Source organism: Leuciscus leuciscus (genome assembly GCF_965113295.1).
Source record: "Leuciscus leuciscus genome assembly, chromosome: 13".
NCBI lineage: Eukaryota > Metazoa > Chordata > Actinopteri > Cypriniformes > Leuciscidae > Leuciscus > Leuciscus leuciscus.
The window spans coordinates 12,337,048-12,354,469 of NC_138737.1; the positions used below are offsets into that span (position 1 = coordinate 12,337,048).

The window sequence follows — 17,422 nt, forward strand, 5'->3', positions numbered from 1 at the left end:
GTTTGATTAACATTAAAAACAGACAGCAGCAGGACAACGCATTGATCCCAATACTGTATATTACTGTACAGTATCAATACTGCACGGTTAGTGCACGAGACCCCATTTCTCGCGGCGGTGTGCACTGCATTTTTTGGAACTTTGTGCGAGCCTCCGCTTCCAGCCAGGTGAAATTATAAACAAGGCTTGAAACACGGATTTCCGTGTGTCGCACGCAAAATTTCTCATACGAGTTCTCGAATTCTTGCACTTGAATGTTTCAATTGGCAAAGCTTAAAAACACGCAAATGATAAACCCAGTGTCCCAAGCATCTTTTAAGCTAGCCCCGGGCCATCAGGTAGTCCTCATTGACGAACTCTACACAGTGCTTTTGTTATTGTTTTGTGTCTGTCTGAATTAACACTGAGTGTCTGTTTAAAAACAGAAGGCAATGTGTGCTGTTTCAGTCTCACCTGTGCTCGCTCACATCCGGTGCAATCAACGGTGATGACGGCGTAAATGACTGGACATATTGGAGCATTTGGCACTCGCATCGAACAAAGTTTACAAAGAGTGACTGTTTTGTCCCTGTGTTTTGACCATCGCTGTTGTAACGCATTGGGAAGTGTATATGATGCAGGTGACGGCTCTACCAGCGACTTGTCTCCTTCGCTTGCCATGCTGAACTGCAACACAACAGCACATGAGAAACTGTGATGTCAAAAACAGATTTACACGCTAACAGTTGATTGATCAGCTACTCTCACGTGAAACGCATACGGACTATTTATTAACAGAAACATACATTAGCGGAACTCTGTCTGTTTTACGCATTTTTTCTTTTTCTTTCAACAAACCATATTATAGATGCGTCATCAAGTGCGTGTAAGTGTGTGCCGAACCGTGGGTGGAGAACGGTATGGTTTTTACAGAGAACCGTTACACCCGTTAATCATTGCTCTTATTGTAATTTGTCCTCTACTAATGTCACCAATTACATTTTATGGTACTGGTTAAGCTTTAATGTGATCAATATGAATCTGTAATTTTGAGAAGTTGTGAAATAATTTTCATCGGTATGTCACTTGCAGATTGTGCGGGAGGACCGCAGCATGGAGCAGATAGTGTTTCCTGTTCACCCTATCTGCGAATTCCTGACGGAGGATTCAAAGTTCCGTGTGTTTACCACCACAGAGCAGGATGAGCAAGGCAGCAAGGTCACACACTTCTTCGAGCAGACCTCCTTCCTGCACAACGAGATGGAATGGCAGAAAAAGCTTCGCAGTAAGTATTGGGCCTTAGTGTCTAAAGACCTGACACCCCAAATAATGGTAGTACAAATGTCTACAAATATGTGCTTGGGCAAGGAGCTTTACACCAGGTTTAGTGAGATGTTTGTGTGTTTTAGGCATGCCAGTGCTGTACTGGTTCTCTCGCCGAATGTCTCTCTGGGGCACCATATCATTCAATCTGGCCGTGTTCATCAATCTTATTATCGCTTTGTTCTACCCACATGACTCTGGTCGCCCTGGTATGTTTTATATATGCATTACCTGTTGGTAACTATAGAATATTGATTGTTTTATATTAATAATTGCTACATTTTGCATAAGTTTCAAAGCACACAACTATTGGACCAACAGTAAATTGCTTTTCCATGTAGTTTTAACAGTCTCTTGTGCCTCCAGGTAGCATAGACTCTTCATTGCTGATTATGCTGTTCTGGTGTTTCGCTGGATTGGCTGTTTTGGGCCTGTTATCCAGGCGCTATGGGTTCCAGTCCCTCACTGTCGCCATCACCCTACGCTGCATTTATCACTTCGGCATCGGGCCAACTCTTATGCTGCTGGGCGCTCTAAATGTAAGTCTTAGAAAAACATAATACTGTATGTATGCTTACATAATCAAATCAAAGTGAATTGATTTCATTAAAAATGTGCCTCTTTCTCTTTTTAACCAGCTCATCAATAAGATAGTGTTTGTGGTGAGCTTTGTGGGAAACAATGGCACCTTCATCATGGGCTACAAAGCCATGGTAATGGATGTAGAGTTCCTGTACCACTTGGCCTATGTATTAACCAGCACACTGGGGCTGTTTGTCAACGAGCTCTTCTACAGCATATTGGTGGGTGTGTCGAAACTTATTTTACCACCGTTCAAAAGTTTGGGGTCAGTAAGATATATATTTTTTTCAACGAAATTAATACTTTCAATTTGCAAGGACGCATTAAATTGATCAAAAGACATTTACAGTGTTAAAAATGATCCTTTCAAATAAATGTTGTTGAGGACTGAGGATTCATCAAAGAATCCCGGGGGAAAAGTATGGTTTCCACAAAATATTAAGCAGCACATTTGTTTTCAACTGTGATACTGTAATAATAATAAACTATTCTTGGGCACCAAATCAGCATATTAGAATGACTTCTGAAGAATCATGTAACAGTGACGACTGGATGATGAATGGCTGCTAAAAATTCAGCTTTGCCATCAAAGGAATAATTGGCATTTTAAAAAACAGCTATTTTTAAATGGTAGTAATATTTCACAATATTACTGTTTTCTTTTTTTTTTTTGATCAGATAAATGCAACCTTGCTAAGCATTTCACTTGGATTTCTTTCTAAAACATAAAAAAAATTCTTACCAACCCTAAGCTTTTGAAAGGTAGTATAAACAAGCTTTTTTATTTGTTTGCTTTTCGCATTGCTGATTGCCAAAAAAATCTTTCCAAATACAAGTAAAATTACTTTTGATGAATAAATAAAACGGAGATGCTGTACTTGCCAGTAGAAACAGAATACATTTGAAACAAATTGTGAAACTGAGGCGTAACATGATTGTTTACGACTAAAAGACTAATCCTCTACTTCACCTCATGTTCCTCTTTTACCCCCTTCAGTTGTTTGATCTGATCTACCGCGAGGAGACTCTGTTTAACGTCATCAAGAGTGTGACACGTAACGGCCGCTCTATTCTCCTCACCGCTGTCTTGGCCATCATCCTGGTCTATCTGTTCTCCATCGTGGGCTTTCTCTTCCTCAGGAATGACTTCATCATGGAAGTGGACAGGCTTGCTAGCCCAGATACAGGTAAATTGCATACACCTCCATCCGAATAGTTTTTCGCCAAATAGTTGTTGCAGAAAAGGATCAAATCCAGCATTTATGATGAATTTGAACTAAAATATACCATTTATTATTCATTGATGCCACTTTGACAGGCTTTATGGTGTAATTTGTCCTCTGAGCAGGTAGAGATAACTCCATGAGCAGCTGCAGTGCAGACGGATTGGACTGCACAGAGGAAACTGGGATGATTGCACCAGCAGAGGGTGAGTAGAACATTAAAAACAAAACAATATTTAATTATTATTGTACTGGCATCAGAACTCGGCTGTGATGATTATTTGCAGAAGACGAAGACAACACAGAGAGAGCATGTGACACTCTCCTCATGTGTATCGTTACGGTGCTGAATCATGGGCTGAGGAATGGAGGAGGTGTAGGAGATGTTCTGCGCAGACCCTCTAAGAATGTATGGAGACCCACAACCATAATTAAATATGTGCACATTTGAATACAAAATCCAACCCAACTGACGCTATGTTGTTCATCTTACAGGAGCCTTTGTTCCCTGCTCGTGTAGTGTATGACCTTCTCTTCTACTTCATTGTCATCATTATTGTTCTCAACTTGATATTTGGTGTGATTATTGACACCTTCGCTGACCTGCGTAGTGAAAAACAGAAGAAAGAGGAGATACTGAAGACCACCTGTTTCATTTGTGGTAGGAAATCAATGGATAAATACATGTTATTGCTACAGCCTGATAATGTGACTGCTTGTCTGAGAGAAAAAATCCATTAAAAAATGTTTATAAATATATATAATTATTTGTAAAAATCAAATTTCAATTTATTCCTGTGATGGCAAAGCTGAATTTTTCAGCATAATTACTCCAGTCTTCAGTGTCACATGATCCTTCAGAAATCATTTTGATATACTGATTTGGTTTCTTATTATTATCAATGTTGAAAACAATTGCGTTATTAAATAAATAAATAAATCTTACTGACCCCAAACTTTTGAATAGTAGTATAGTATATAATTTTTTACAGCCTATTTTTAGGACCCTAAAGATTTTTTCTTTTTGCATTACGACATTATTTTTATGAAAATTATGCATATTTCCACCCCATTTTTGCATAATTACTGCAATGCAACACTGATTTTTGTTATGATAAGAATGTTCCTTATATAAAATATTTTTTATTTTTTAAATATGACCCAAGTATTACTTGACAGGCTTTATAAAAGTCCCCCAAATATAAAGCAATTTATATAAAGCAGTTGCTCTACATTTGTATTTCAACAGGTCTTGAGAGGGACAAGTTTGATAACAAGACCGTGTCGTTCGAGGAACACATTAAATTGGAGCACAACATCTGGAACTACCTCTATTTCATTGTGCTGGTACGGGAGAAAAACAAGACCGATTACACTGGCCCGGAGAGCTACGTGGCCCATATGATAAAGGTACATTTAAAAAATGGAAAGCTCCAGCTGATTGAATACTGGTCACACTCAATGTATTAATAGCTATTACCAGTGTCGTTTTAGTATTATTTGATTACTATTATAGAATTTATTAAGACTTGTGTTTTTATTTTTATATTTTTCTTGCATCACCTTGCAATGGTTTTGATTCAGACTTGTTGTTGCCTCTTGTTAGAATAAGAACCTGGATTGGTTCCCACGCATGCAGGCCATGTCTCTAGTTGTAACGGAGGGAGATGGAGAACAGAATGAGATGAGGAACCTGCAGGATCGGCTCACCTCCACCATGAAAGTGGTCACGAACCTCACAAGCCAGTTAACAGAGTTAAAAGAACAGGTATATTTCTCAATGTAGCTTTAGTCAGCACTATATAATAAGCTGTTAATTTCTCAGATTCAGTATTCTCAAGCATATAAAATAATGGTTGTGTATGGGTTGATTTAGATGACAGAGCAGAGGAAGAGAAGGCAGCGGATGGGTTTTGTGGATGTACAGTCTGGCTCAAACCCTGGGATGCCTCTGCCTCCTAGTGCTGCTGGAGGAAATCATCAGGTCTACAAGGCCTAATTCCTCCGTCTAACCTTGCAGTGACTTTATAGAAGCAATAATGTAATCATGTGATGCTGGTGTACTTCTCAATGTGGAAAAGTTGCGTTCAACTGTTGAAACGGATTGACGGATTGGATCTACACACCCACAAAAGCACTACTTGACTCAATAGTCATTCTTTGAGGGGCTGATTACCTAAAGGTTTTAGTATGCACAAATTTGATCTATTTAAAGTATATGAAGTTTTTATTTCTTTTTCTTTTTTTTAAGAGCATTTTTAAAGATATTTGATAGCTTATCTTCAAAAACATTGTTGGATGTATGGATAAATGTAGCATTACTGTAAGTGAGGCTGATGTGTTTTAGATCATGAATAATTGTATGTTAATATCGTCAAATGGTTCATTTTAAGATGCACTGATGAGAGTGCACATGCTGTATTTATAGGGATGAGCTTCATGCGCCTGGCTTGATATGTACTGTATATGAGATGATTTGGGTAATATCATGATCTGTCTTAACCACATTATGATGAATGCTAACATGTTAATATAGATAAATCGGTGTTTGTATAAATGGGATAATGTATAGAACCATGGTTACATTTCATACATTTCATACATTTCATTTCAAGTGCCTAAAAATGACTTTAAACAACATAACTTTTGCTCAGGAAAATATCAAATTCTTATTTATCAGTTTTCCGGACATCCTAATGGTTTTAATAGACATAATGCATGTATATCTATATATGTGTCTATTTAATCATTGTGCAACCAAGGGCCGGTTGCATAAACTGCTAAGATTAGTCATAGTTAGTCATCAATTCTTTTTCTTTAAGACTGTTTATAACTTGAAGTCAGTTACAAAAAAATGTAGATTGGTCTAATTTGATAACCAAAAGTAAGACTGATTACTCCTAACTAAATGCTAGTTGTTAATACTAGCTCTTAAGACTCAGTCTTAACATAATGGTTATGTTTATGCAACTAGCCCCCAGACTAAGACTTATAAATCAAGTGGATTTGTATGGCCACAAAAAGAATGCTGGAACATACTTGTATTTTGGCCTTATTATTAACAGCCCGTGTGTAATTCATTGGTTGTACTATCGATTCCAAATAATTCTCAATTTATTGCTAATATTGTTTATGTTGATATGAAGAGCCTCACCAAGTTTGCACAAAATACAAAATAAAACATTTCGCCATTTCACCTCTTGTGTCTCAAGATTATTAAACGGTAAGGGACAGTAAAATAAACTAATTATACACGATACTACGATTTTTAAATTCTTTTCACAAAGTAAAAGTAATTTGTAGTTGGTAATTAGAGCAGTTGTGTCCATTGACTTGACTTGTGTGAGATTACATCCTTCTGTCAGCACAGTTCACAGTATTAGGGTGTGAGCAGAGTGACTGACGGGCTCTATTCCTTCGCTGTTCGTTTGAGTGTCGTGCGCCGTTCAGAAGTTCGTCCTCAGTGCAGGTCAACAGGTAAGCTAATGTTTTCCGCTATATTAACTCAATATTTAAAATGGGAACAATCTGTATCGCATCATTTTACAACAAAGGCTTTACAAGTATAACGTCACCTTCTGTAAATTAAAATTCTGTAAATTCTGTAAATTACATTTCAAAAGACATGATCAGTCTCAAATAAGGCTAAAGTTAATTGTCAAGCCTTAATTTGTACAAATATAGAAGGTGTTTCTTTTCTGATCCATTGATGCTCATAAGTGATTTTGAATGTTACCTAGACCACATGAATATTAAACAAAGAAACATTTTAGGTCTTTCAACAACTATATCAAAAAAATAAATAGGTAAAATGAATTGTCTGTGTGGTTGTATAATTATATTATATCACATAATATAAAATTAAGTTGTTATAATTAGGCTATTATAATTAGCCTAGTATTATGCTGATTATCATTATATTAACAACAATGTCATTATTGTTATTATTATAAATAATAATGTAATATGTGTGAAATTAGTTTGTTTACAATTTTTCTTTGTTGTTGTTTTGGGCCATTGTAATAATAGTTCGGTTTATATGGTTGAAACTTCTCGGTAAATATAATCTAGCCTTTATCAATATATATGACGTCAGCTTTTAACTCTTAGAACGGCGTGCCGTGAAAAGCGTGAGTCTGCGCGTTCCAGATAAGGGGCGCTATCGGCCGCGCCCAGGTGCCCGGCGCGCCCACACATCCACTGCTCGAAATTTGGGATAGGGTCACTTGAGGGTCTTTAAGTCACTTACATATTAATATTATATACCCTAATCATTATTTTTAGCTAGCCCTCTTTCCTTTGAATCTAATAGGCTAACGTTGTTATAAAATGGAAAAGTAATTTTGAAAATATTCGTCCCACTGACCAACATCTTTTCCATTGTTTACAGCTGTTAAAATCATGTCTGCTTTTCTGCATCACTGCCCATTCCTGAAGTCCACTCCAGGCCCTTCTCTAAGGAATGTGGCAGCTTACCTCGGCTTGGCTGACCGATGTCCGATCATTGTCCGCCAGATCTCTGTAAAAGCCACCCAATCCTCTGAGGGAAATGGTAGCTGTTGTTTTCTATATTTTCTATAGTATATCATTGCAATGTTTACTAGGCTATACCAGATACAATAATGACAATAATATTCTATATTTATAATATTCTGTAATTCAAGTTGGCCTATATTCTAAATCAGTAGTCAGTACCCAGATATACACATTCATGTACTTATTGTGTTCAGGCCTGGTCCCTCACAAGGAGCCAAAGCGACAGCTGGCGACCACAGCGACTCAGGTGGCGATCTCCATGTCCCAAAGCTGTCCTTTCGTTTCCTCGAAGATTGGACTGGTCAAAGCAAGTCCTCAAGTACAAGAGGATGTTCAGCCTAATCTAGAGAATCAAGACACCACAGGTAAAAAAAATTACTCAGTGTGATATATTCATAGACTGACTTATTGATGTCTTTTAGCATCTTATTTGCCTGCATGTCTCTTTTTGCCACCACAGTATAATGAGTCACTGCTGAAGAGGCTCTTTTGTCTGAGTGGTATCATGCAGCGGTTGGATGCATTTTACATAATAGCATGCAGCTTGGAGAGGATTCTCCTCTCTGCAATTTGCACCATTTAACTCCAGTTTGAGAGACTCCTCAGCTGTGAATAGTAGGCAGATGATGACTCAGACTGCTGATGTAACAAAAGCTAGTCTTCAGACAATCACATTACAGATTAAACTTCACACAGCCGCATGTGTACTAGAAAATAATACCTACCGTAATTGGAAAATTGTAGTTTTTGGTTTTTGAAGCACTGCGCATATAGTTTATACTGCATAGCCTGTAATTTAAAGAAAAGACAAGATTTAAACAATGGTATTAAATACAAAACACTTAGGCCTGGTTTCACAGACCGGGCTTAGATTAAGCCAGGATTAGGCTTTAGTTCAATTAGGACATTTAAGCATCTTATATAAACGTGCCTTATAAAAAAACATCTTGGGATAAAACAATGGCACTGGTATATTTAATATTATGTCAGTGCAAGTTTCTTTCAGTTAAAACAGCTCAAACATGCATTTTAGTCTGGGACTACACTTTACACGTTAAAGTGATTTCAGTGTGAAAACAGAGCCAAGAAACTGGATTTTGTGTTTGTTTGATGAATTTCTGACAAACTGATGCCTTGTTTTCTACAGGTTTAATGAGCTCGATGTTCAGTGGCTTGCAAAGTCATCAGTCCTCTGGTCCTACACACCTTCTTCAGGACAATTTTGGTGAGTCTGGCCACATTTTCCTTCATGATTTACAGTACAATGGTATACTACTAAATCTGCAGTATTCAACATCAAATTTTTGTTTCATAATTTGATCAGACTGCCAAAAACACTTTTTTTTAATTGAAAATATCTGTTTTTTTTATAACTGAACTAATGGAATAATGGAATAACAATATGACATAATGTGGAATAATGGATGGTGAGTAAAAGGCAAGTTATCAAATTGATCCAAGACTGTTGTTTAATATACACTGTATATTCTGCAGCACTTAGTGTCAATCTTCTTTCATTCCTGCCTTTCTTCATCACTTATTGACTGTGGTAATTGCCTGTCTACTCTTTAAATAATTCAGCCACAGCCAGTTTCAACTACGATGACTTCTTCACTCAGAAGATTGTGGAAAAGATGAATGACCATACCTACCGCATCTTTAAGACGGTGAACCGTTTTGCAGAGGTTTTCCCTTTTGCTGAGGACTACTCCATCCCTGGACGCTTGGGTTCCCAGGTGTCTGTATGGTGCAGTAATGATTACCTGGGCATGAGCCGACATCCCAGAGTTGTCAAGGCCATAAGGTCAGTACATAAAACAGAAACAAATGTTTGCCATCATCTGTTATTATACGTAGAGAAAGAACAAATGAAGGTGCAGCAAAGAACTATAACTTAAACTATACATTTTCAAATATACTGTGGGTGTTTTGCTAAATGCTGCAAGTAAATTTCATAAAACTATGAAGTTTCTAATTGTTTGCTTTTGGATAGACAGGCTGCTAAAGCAAACTGGTTAATCACAACTTTCATTGTATCTCAGAGAGGCTTTGGAGAGGCATGGTGCAGGAGCAGGTGGAACCCGAAATATCTCTGGGACGAGTAACTATCACGTGGCCTTGGAGAGTGAGCTGGCCCGTTTACACCTGAAAGATGGAGCACTAGTCTTTTCTTCCTGCTTTGTAGCCAATGATTCCACCCTCTTTACTTTGGCTAAAATGCTCCCAGGTATCAAACAAAACAGAATGAACTGCCTTTGCTTAATGAATGTGTGAATTAATTAAGGAATTTAGGTTTTATATTGACTATATTTCAATAATAATAATAATAATAAAATCTTACTGACCCCAAACTTTTAAACGGTAGTGTATCTTCTGAAATTCCTCTAAAAATGTATTTTCTCTGCAAAGGGTGTGAGATTTACTCAGACATGGGCAATCACGCCTCCATGATCCAGGGCATCCGGAACAGTGGGGCTAAACGTTTCATTTTCCGACACAATGATGCCGGTCACCTGGAGGAACTACTTAGCCGCTCAGATCCACTCACACCCAAAATCGTGGCTTTTGAGACTGTGCATTCAATGGATGGTGAGTAGAAGAAATCACATAATTGATTCAAAAGAGTTTGTTTCCTAGTATCAAAATAGCTGAAAACAGCTCTGTTAATGTTTCTTGTCCCGTCACATTCAATTATAAATTCTGCATGAATCATGAAAAATATAGGCTATAATTCCAATTCAAAATAGCAAAATCGGACAAAAAAAACAACAACGCCAATGTCATAGGTTTGATTCCCATGGAAAAAATGTACTGATACGGTGTAAAACTGGAATGCAATGTAAGCTTCTTTGGATAAAACCATCTTCCAAATGCAGAAATGTAAAATGATGCATCTATAATAAACTGGTGGGTTACTTGTGTATCATTAATTAGTGATGCTAAAAAAAAGTATATTAATTGAAAACAAGTGCACTCAGAATTTTCTTTCCTTATTAAAAATAAATTGTATAGTATCATGTACACTCACATAAAATGAAGATCCCACTCATCAGTAGCCTTATATAGGCCTATACTGTTTTATTTTAAATGGAGCCTTATTGGGGCGGCCATTTTGAGATCACATGACCAGCCAAATACCGCTCACTTTTTCTTGGCAACCACCCTTTGATCAGACTCTTTGGCTCATGGAATAAATGAATCATGGCAAACTGACTATAGTGCATTTCAACTCTGCATCTGTAACTGAAAACTATTGCTTTTGCCTGATGCTGCATCAGTCAATAAAACTGATTCAACTAAATACAGCTGAATGAATGACAATCTCAATTTGTTTCTCAGGTGCAATTTGCCCTCTAGAAGAACTGTGTGACGTAGCACACAAATATGGTGCTCTGACTTTTGTGGATGAAGTCCATGCTGTCGGACTGTATGGGGCTCATGGAGCAGGTGTAGGAGAGAGAGACAACATCATGCACAAGATCGATATTGTCTCTGGAACTCTGGGTAAGACAGATACAGTCAATGTCAAGTGGATGATTTTATCCAGTAGTCAATGTCATTCACCTGTGTTCTTGCCCTAATCCTTTTAATCAAGATGGTTACATTGTTTGAAATATCTGTAGGCAAGGCATTTGGATGTGTGGGAGGGTACATAGCCAGCACTGCCGCCCTGGTGGACACTGTGCGCTCGTTCGCCGCCGGGTTTATCTTCACTACCTCCTTGCCTCCCATGGTGCTGGCGGGGGCTCTGGAATCGGTGCGAGTGCTAAAGAGCGCAGAAGGCCAGGCCTTGCGTAGAGCCCATCAGAGAAACGTCAAACTCATGAGACAGCTGCTGCTGGACGCTGGGCTGCCTGTGGTCAACTGCCCCAGCCACATCATTCCTATACGGGTCCGTGTTTGATTAGTTTAATTGTATATGTATAAACCACCCCTCAGACTTGGTCTGCACAAGTATAAATGCTTGAACTTTAAATCTAACATTTCAGGTTGGAAATGCAGCGAAAAACTCCAAGGTGTGTGATGTTCTGTTGGAGAAACACAACATCTATGTGCAGGCCATAAATTACCCGACAGTGCCTCGTGGGGAGGAGCTACTGCGGTTGGCTCCTTCTCCTTTCCATAACCCCATTATGATGAACTACTTTGTAGGTGAGTGGTCACACGATAGACCTTATTCACAGGAATTTTTAAGCGGGAGTGAAAGCGAGGCTGTGAGGGATAGACATACATCTCTTCAGTGGTTGCACTGTTATTTAATGTGTTTTTGGATTGTTCTACTGACGAAACAATGCAAAAATATATTTTCAAGAAATTTCAGATGACAATAAACTACAGGCAACACGAGTTATCCAAAATTATAAGTGATCGAGGAGCTTTATACAGCCTCGCTTTCACACCTGTCGTGGCGCTACTCTGAATAAGGTCTATTGTGAATAAGGTCTATAGTTTAACTTCTGTAATGCTGAGGCGACTATACAGAATAGCAGTTTAGTTTTCAAATAGGTTTTCGTAACACTGATTTTAATTTAATTTGTTACACGACATCTGCCATTGTCGTAGGGATGTCCCCAGACGTGGTTTCATTTTACACTGAATATGATTCATTTATATATTTTTAATAATATTTTATGTTGGACAGAGAAACTGTTGGATGTCTGGCAGGAGGTTGGACTACCGCTGAATGGACCGGCTATGGCCTCATGCACCTTCTGTGATCGGCCTCTCCATTTTGACCTCATGAGCGAGTGGGAGAAGTCCTACTTTGGTAACATGGAGCCGAGGTACATCACTGTGGCTGCACAGTGAATGAGTTTCAACAGACCAAGATGAAGATCTGATTTATCAGATTTGATTGAATCTTCAAAAAAATCCTCTTCAAAACTAGAATATTTTCATGGTATATAAAATAAATGTAGAGGGTGCTCAAAATGTCCTAAATCATAAAGCAATGTTTGTGGCAAAAGTAGTGTTTATGTTTTGTTTGCTGTGACTGTTAATGATGCAAGAATAATTTGTTTTCACATTCATAAGTGTACCACTAAAATGAGATATTAAGACTTGGCTGAATTCCACATTAATTGTGTGTCCCCTCTGCATGACAGCAAACCTGCACACGGGCACTTTTTGGTAGTCTACTATTATTGAATATATGAATCTCAATCATGATTTTCAATAATACCCCAAGATGTTATTGTATGTTGGCTATACATATGCATGAAAGATCATAATAACAGTCCCCTTCCTGTTTTGGGCCGTTTTATTCTCTTGCACTCAAATTCATGAATTAAAAAAATTCAATAAATATGGTCAGTTCCAACAAAATGCCTCTGATAATTACTTACAACCACTTGGTTACAAATACCAACAAAAGTAGTAGATATTTGTACTATGAATTTGATGTTTAATTTTATGCCAAAAGAACATTTGCAAAACACTAACAAACGATGGTCAACTGTGACTTAAAATTAAAACCAAATAAAATTGTCTTGGATGGGACGCTATCAAAATAAAACACCACACTGCCACCTCCCGGACTCTATTGGAAATGTGACTTACTGAGCTATGAGATCTCATAATTTTGACAAACACCACTGACAAGAAATTTGTACTAAAATTACTAGTGCATTTCATTCGTGTATTTATAATGTTATAAATAATGAAAAAATGTATGTATAGTGCAAATACATTTACACAACTTATGTGTCGTTTAAAACTTTTTATTGTTCAAGTCATCGATGATACAAAACCCATTTTTCTGTTTGATCTTTAATAGCTTGCCATGTTCTGTAAGAGATTAAAAAAGGAAAAGATTTTCAATTGTATTACAGTATTTTCCATAATGACAAGTTATTTAGCGTGTTTGTTAATGTAAAACACTTACCTTGCTGATCCAGTCAGTGTAGCCGCTCACACGAGTGAAAACGGTGGGCTTCTTGGAATAGTTGCAGCTCAGACCTGAACCAAAGCTCACAATACCATGAACCTCCCAAGCGCCGTCGCTACCAGCACAGTTCAGGGGGCCACCAGAGTCGCCCTGTTGTGTAAAAATTGTTTCCGTCATAGTTTTTGTCTTTTGACGAAAATATCCTTTACATTTATTGAACATTTCGCCATGTCTTTTACTTTATATATGAAATGAAAGGCTGCAATACACTACATGACTTTTGGTCAGATTTTTGCCCTGATTTACAGTCTGGACGAATCGACGTTAGTTGCCGAAAGTCAGAGCCAATCTGGAGATTTGAGTTGACCGTTTTAATAGAAAATCACATAGTGTAGGCCTATTACGGGCAAAGACTGATTCTTTCCGGATGGAGGATATCAAAACATATTGGATATCTTGAGCCGATTTCAAAACGCCATTTATCTAGCCAGGAGGCGCATGTTTCTGCATGACTATGTTCGGAACGACCTGAAGGTCTGGTAGGGTCACTCAGTTTTTCTCATTACGAAGTCAGCAAGTGATGATGCCTAGCGTTTAAAAAATTTGTTCAGATTTCATGTAGTGTATTCCAGCTTTAACGCGTGTACTGCACAGTAGGCTATATGTAAGTCACAAGGATCTCCTTACATTACATCCAGCAACAACACCATCTCCACCAGCGCAGACCATGTTTTGTGTGACCTGAGAGCCCCACCAGTCAGACTTCGAGCAGGTGGCGTAATCCACCACAGGCAGGAGAGCCTGCTGAAGGATATCAGCAATAGGTCCATTGGCTAGAGAAGAAAAGAAGAAAAAAAAATCTAAAATGTGACAATCTCCAGATTTTCTGTGATCGTGTTGCCTGTCTCAGTTCAACACAACATGATCCACATCCATCAGCGTTACTTACTGTAGAGACGTCCCCAGCCAGTGACGTAGCAGGGAGCATTGTGGGGCAGAACATCGCCATCCGTAGGAAGACATGCAGGTGTGATAGTTTCACTAGTGGTGACAGGACTCTCCAGTTTGATCAAGGCGATGTCATTACTGCGGTCCAGAGACAACATTAAAACTAAATCTCATTGCAAATCTCATTGCACTCATTACTAAATTGTTTAAATCTGTTCTTTGTGAAGAGTCTTTTGGCCCAAGTACCGGATTCTGAAGGAATTCCAGTCCTCATGGACAATGATCTTGCTAGGTGAAATGGCGAGAGATCCGTTGTCCTCCTCCTTCAGGTTATGTTTTCCCAGAAACACCCTGTAAGTTCTGCTACTGCTGCAAGGCCACAAGAGAAAAACAAAGCATTTCAGAAACAAATGGTAAGTAATACCATGTTTAAGATCCTCAGCCTATTCCTCAGACTAACCTGATGCAGTGAGCAGCAGTCAGAACCCACTCACTGGAAATAAGGCTGCCTCCACAAGTGTGGTACCAGTTACTACCACTCTGGTACTGGAGGGAGACCTGGGTGAAGAACAGAACAGGGGTCAGTTGACTTCCTTGTGTCCTTTTGTTTGCAAGTCGGCAAATATGAACCCTATACATTTCTAAGGCCTCTAAATGATCAACATGATCACAACTTTGCTGAAACACCTGTTGGACTCAATCTACTACATGCCTTCTGTTGTCTGATTGATAGTTTATACTTTTTTTAGCAAGCAAAATGCCTTTTAGTAAAACTCTAAAAACGTCCCTCTAAAGGTCAAGTAAGTAACTGAAAGATGAACATTCACTGGACTGAAGCAACTTAGATTTACTTGATTATCCATACATAATTTGAAAAGAAATTATGTTAAAATGTATCAAATATGATACATCAGGCTTTTGAGGAACATTTATTTGTTCACACACACACACACATATATACATATATATATATATATATATATATATTTTTTTTTTTTTTTTTTTTGGGAGCAAGTGTGCTGATTTTGTTTCGCACTCAAAAACAAATATGCAAATTTTTTTAATGTTTTTTTTTAAATGTTTGGCCTAAAGTATCAGTACACATTTCTATAAAAAAATTAATTGAATGTGCATCTACCTGCCAGGGCCAGCTGTGAGGACGGACATCCACACCCCCCACAACCCTCGTCACAATAGGAGGGAAGGTGGGCAGCCCACATCCGTAAGCTGAGGTAAAACATAACACGTCATGCTTTTTGACTGGCAATGAATATTATTAGGCATTTTAAAAGTAATTTTATTGTTTACAAATTTTTAAATTTTATAAAAAAAAATGTAAAAAAATAAATAAAGTTTTAATCATTTGAATAAAAATTAAGAATGATCCTGGCATTACCAGACCCTAAAAATAGTCAGTACTACTATATATTATCAGTTTTTAAAGGATTCTTACCTCCAACAACCAGAACAGCAAAGACCAGAAACTTCATCGTGAATGTATCTTCAACGTTTGTCCTCTCTGCTGTGGCTTATATACTCGCCACATCACTTTCAGCGTAATGTATGACCACGGTTAAGCAATCGTTCGGAACGAATGTCCTTGACTGCTTTAGGAAAAACAAATAAAATAGCCCCACTTGGTACACTTTGACCTTGATATTTCACAGCAAATAATCAAATCATTTAAAGTCATTTTTGCTATTGATTAACACCTTGAACAATTGTTACGTTCTCACATTTAATTTAATTTCAGAACCACCTTTTATACAGTTTCCCCCTTTTATTTTCACCAATTCTTTGGATAAATGTATTTAATTGAAGACCAAATCGAAAAGACATGATATTATTTACTGCTAATTTATTTATATAGGCCTCTATTTTTATTACAAATTCTTGCTAATTTCCTCTCACAAGATTCAGCTAAAAAATTCTAATATGTTATGAAATGTTTCTTTCGATAGTTTGTTAGGCACGGGCTTTGTGCACAAGGCGTTATTGTTTATATCAGGATGTCATCTGTGCATTTCACAGGCCGCAAACATGCAGTACCACAAGATAACTGATATTTTGGGATGTTTATCTACAAAGTTAAAAGGTAATGAAAATACTATCAGTCAGAGGTGTGCACAGACCTCCGCTGGGGCAGGGGTAAAGTTGCATTTCGGGGGGGGCCAATGCAATACAACCGAAAGGGCACTATACTATTAGCGATAAAAGGGGCAAAGGCTCAATGGCCACACAGGGAGCATTGTGGGGCAGAATATACCCATCCGTAGGAAGACATGCAGGTGTGATAGTGTTACTTGGGGTGACGGGACTCTCCAGTTTGATCAGGGCGATGTCATTACTAACATAACATAAAAATTTGGATAAATAAGTACATGGTGTAGAACAAGACACTGGTGATGAATAAACAAGGACTTTTTTTTAATTTTTTTATACAGATCGAGATTGGCTCAACCACAAATTCACACTTTGAGTTTTTATTGAATAATGTTTCTCTCAAACATTATACTATTGAATTACTATTTTTCCAATCTTCTACTGTCCAATTATGGTGAGCTGATGTGAATTGTAGCGTCAGTTTCTTGTTTTCGGCTGACAGGAGTGGCACCCGGTGTGTTCTTCTGCTGCTGGAGCCCGTCTCCTTCAAGGTTCACCGTGTTGTGCGTTCAGAGATGCTCTTCTGCAGACCTCTGTTATAGCGAGTGGTTATTTCCTTTCTGTCAGCTCAGACCAGTCTAGCCATTCTCCTCTGACCTCTGGCATCAACAAGGCATTTTCATCCACAGAACTGCCACTCACTGGAGATTTTCTCTTTTTGGGACCATTCTCTAGAGATGGTTGTGCATGAAATTCCCGGTAGATCAGCAGTTTCTGAAATACTCAGCCCAGCCTGTCTGGCACCCGAAACCATGCCATGTTCAAAGTCACTTGAATCACT

General features: G+C 38.1%; 3 protein-coding genes across 6 annotated transcripts in view; 2 read left to right on the plus strand and 1 right to left on the minus strand.

Annotated features, from left to right (window-relative positions):
• The window catches only part of itpr3 (inositol 1,4,5-trisphosphate receptor, type 3), a 32,330-nt gene extending 26,027 nt beyond the window's left edge, over positions 1-6,303 (plus strand). For 2 of the 4 annotated variants that reach the window (XM_082187931.1, XM_082187933.1), the window contains 11 exons: positions 1,072-1,264; positions 1,389-1,511; positions 1,669-1,841; positions 1,941-2,105; positions 2,882-3,071; positions 3,230-3,313; positions 3,395-3,516; positions 3,603-3,768; positions 4,357-4,517; positions 4,714-4,875; positions 4,984-6,303. In XM_082187931.1, coding sequence (XP_082044057.1) covers positions 1,072-1,264; positions 1,389-1,511; positions 1,669-1,841; positions 1,941-2,105; positions 2,882-3,071; positions 3,230-3,313; positions 3,395-3,516; positions 3,603-3,768; positions 4,357-4,517; positions 4,714-4,875; positions 4,984-5,106 — 1,662 coding nt within the window. In that variant the 3' untranslated portion in view covers positions 5,107-6,303. The remainder of the gene's footprint in view (positions 1-1,071; positions 1,265-1,388; positions 1,512-1,668; positions 1,842-1,940; positions 2,106-2,881; positions 3,072-3,229; positions 3,314-3,394; positions 3,517-3,602; positions 3,769-4,356; positions 4,518-4,713; positions 4,876-4,983) is intronic. The other 2 variants (XM_082187932.1, XM_082187934.1) reach the window with 1 other exon arrangement.
• A 140-nt stretch (positions 6,304-6,443) lies between these two features.
• alas2 (aminolevulinate, delta-, synthase 2) lies at positions 6,444-12,968 on the plus strand. The gene is made up of 11 exons (XM_082187935.1): positions 6,444-6,584; positions 7,498-7,659; positions 7,838-8,008; positions 8,791-8,868; positions 9,225-9,447; positions 9,686-9,870; positions 10,053-10,232; positions 10,983-11,147; positions 11,267-11,535; positions 11,633-11,795; positions 12,286-12,968. Exons 2-11 carry the CDS (start codon positions 7,509-7,511, stop codon positions 12,450-12,452), a joined length of 1,752 nt encoding a protein of 583 aa, XP_082044061.1. The 5' UTR covers positions 6,444-6,584; positions 7,498-7,508; the 3' UTR covers positions 12,453-12,968.
• Positions 12,531-16,074, minus strand: ela2l (elastase 2 like). Its single transcript, XM_082187937.1, has 8 exons — positions 15,932-16,074; positions 15,617-15,705; positions 14,939-15,036; positions 14,725-14,847; positions 14,480-14,616; positions 14,218-14,363; positions 13,528-13,680; positions 12,531-13,430 (listed from the first exon to the last, which is right to left on the minus strand). The coding sequence occupies exons 1-8, from the start codon at positions 15,966-15,968 to the stop codon at positions 13,413-13,415; spliced, it is 801 nt and encodes a 266-aa protein (XP_082044063.1). The 5' UTR covers positions 15,969-16,074; the 3' UTR covers positions 12,531-13,412.
• Positions 16,075-17,422: the final 1,348 nt, after the last annotated feature.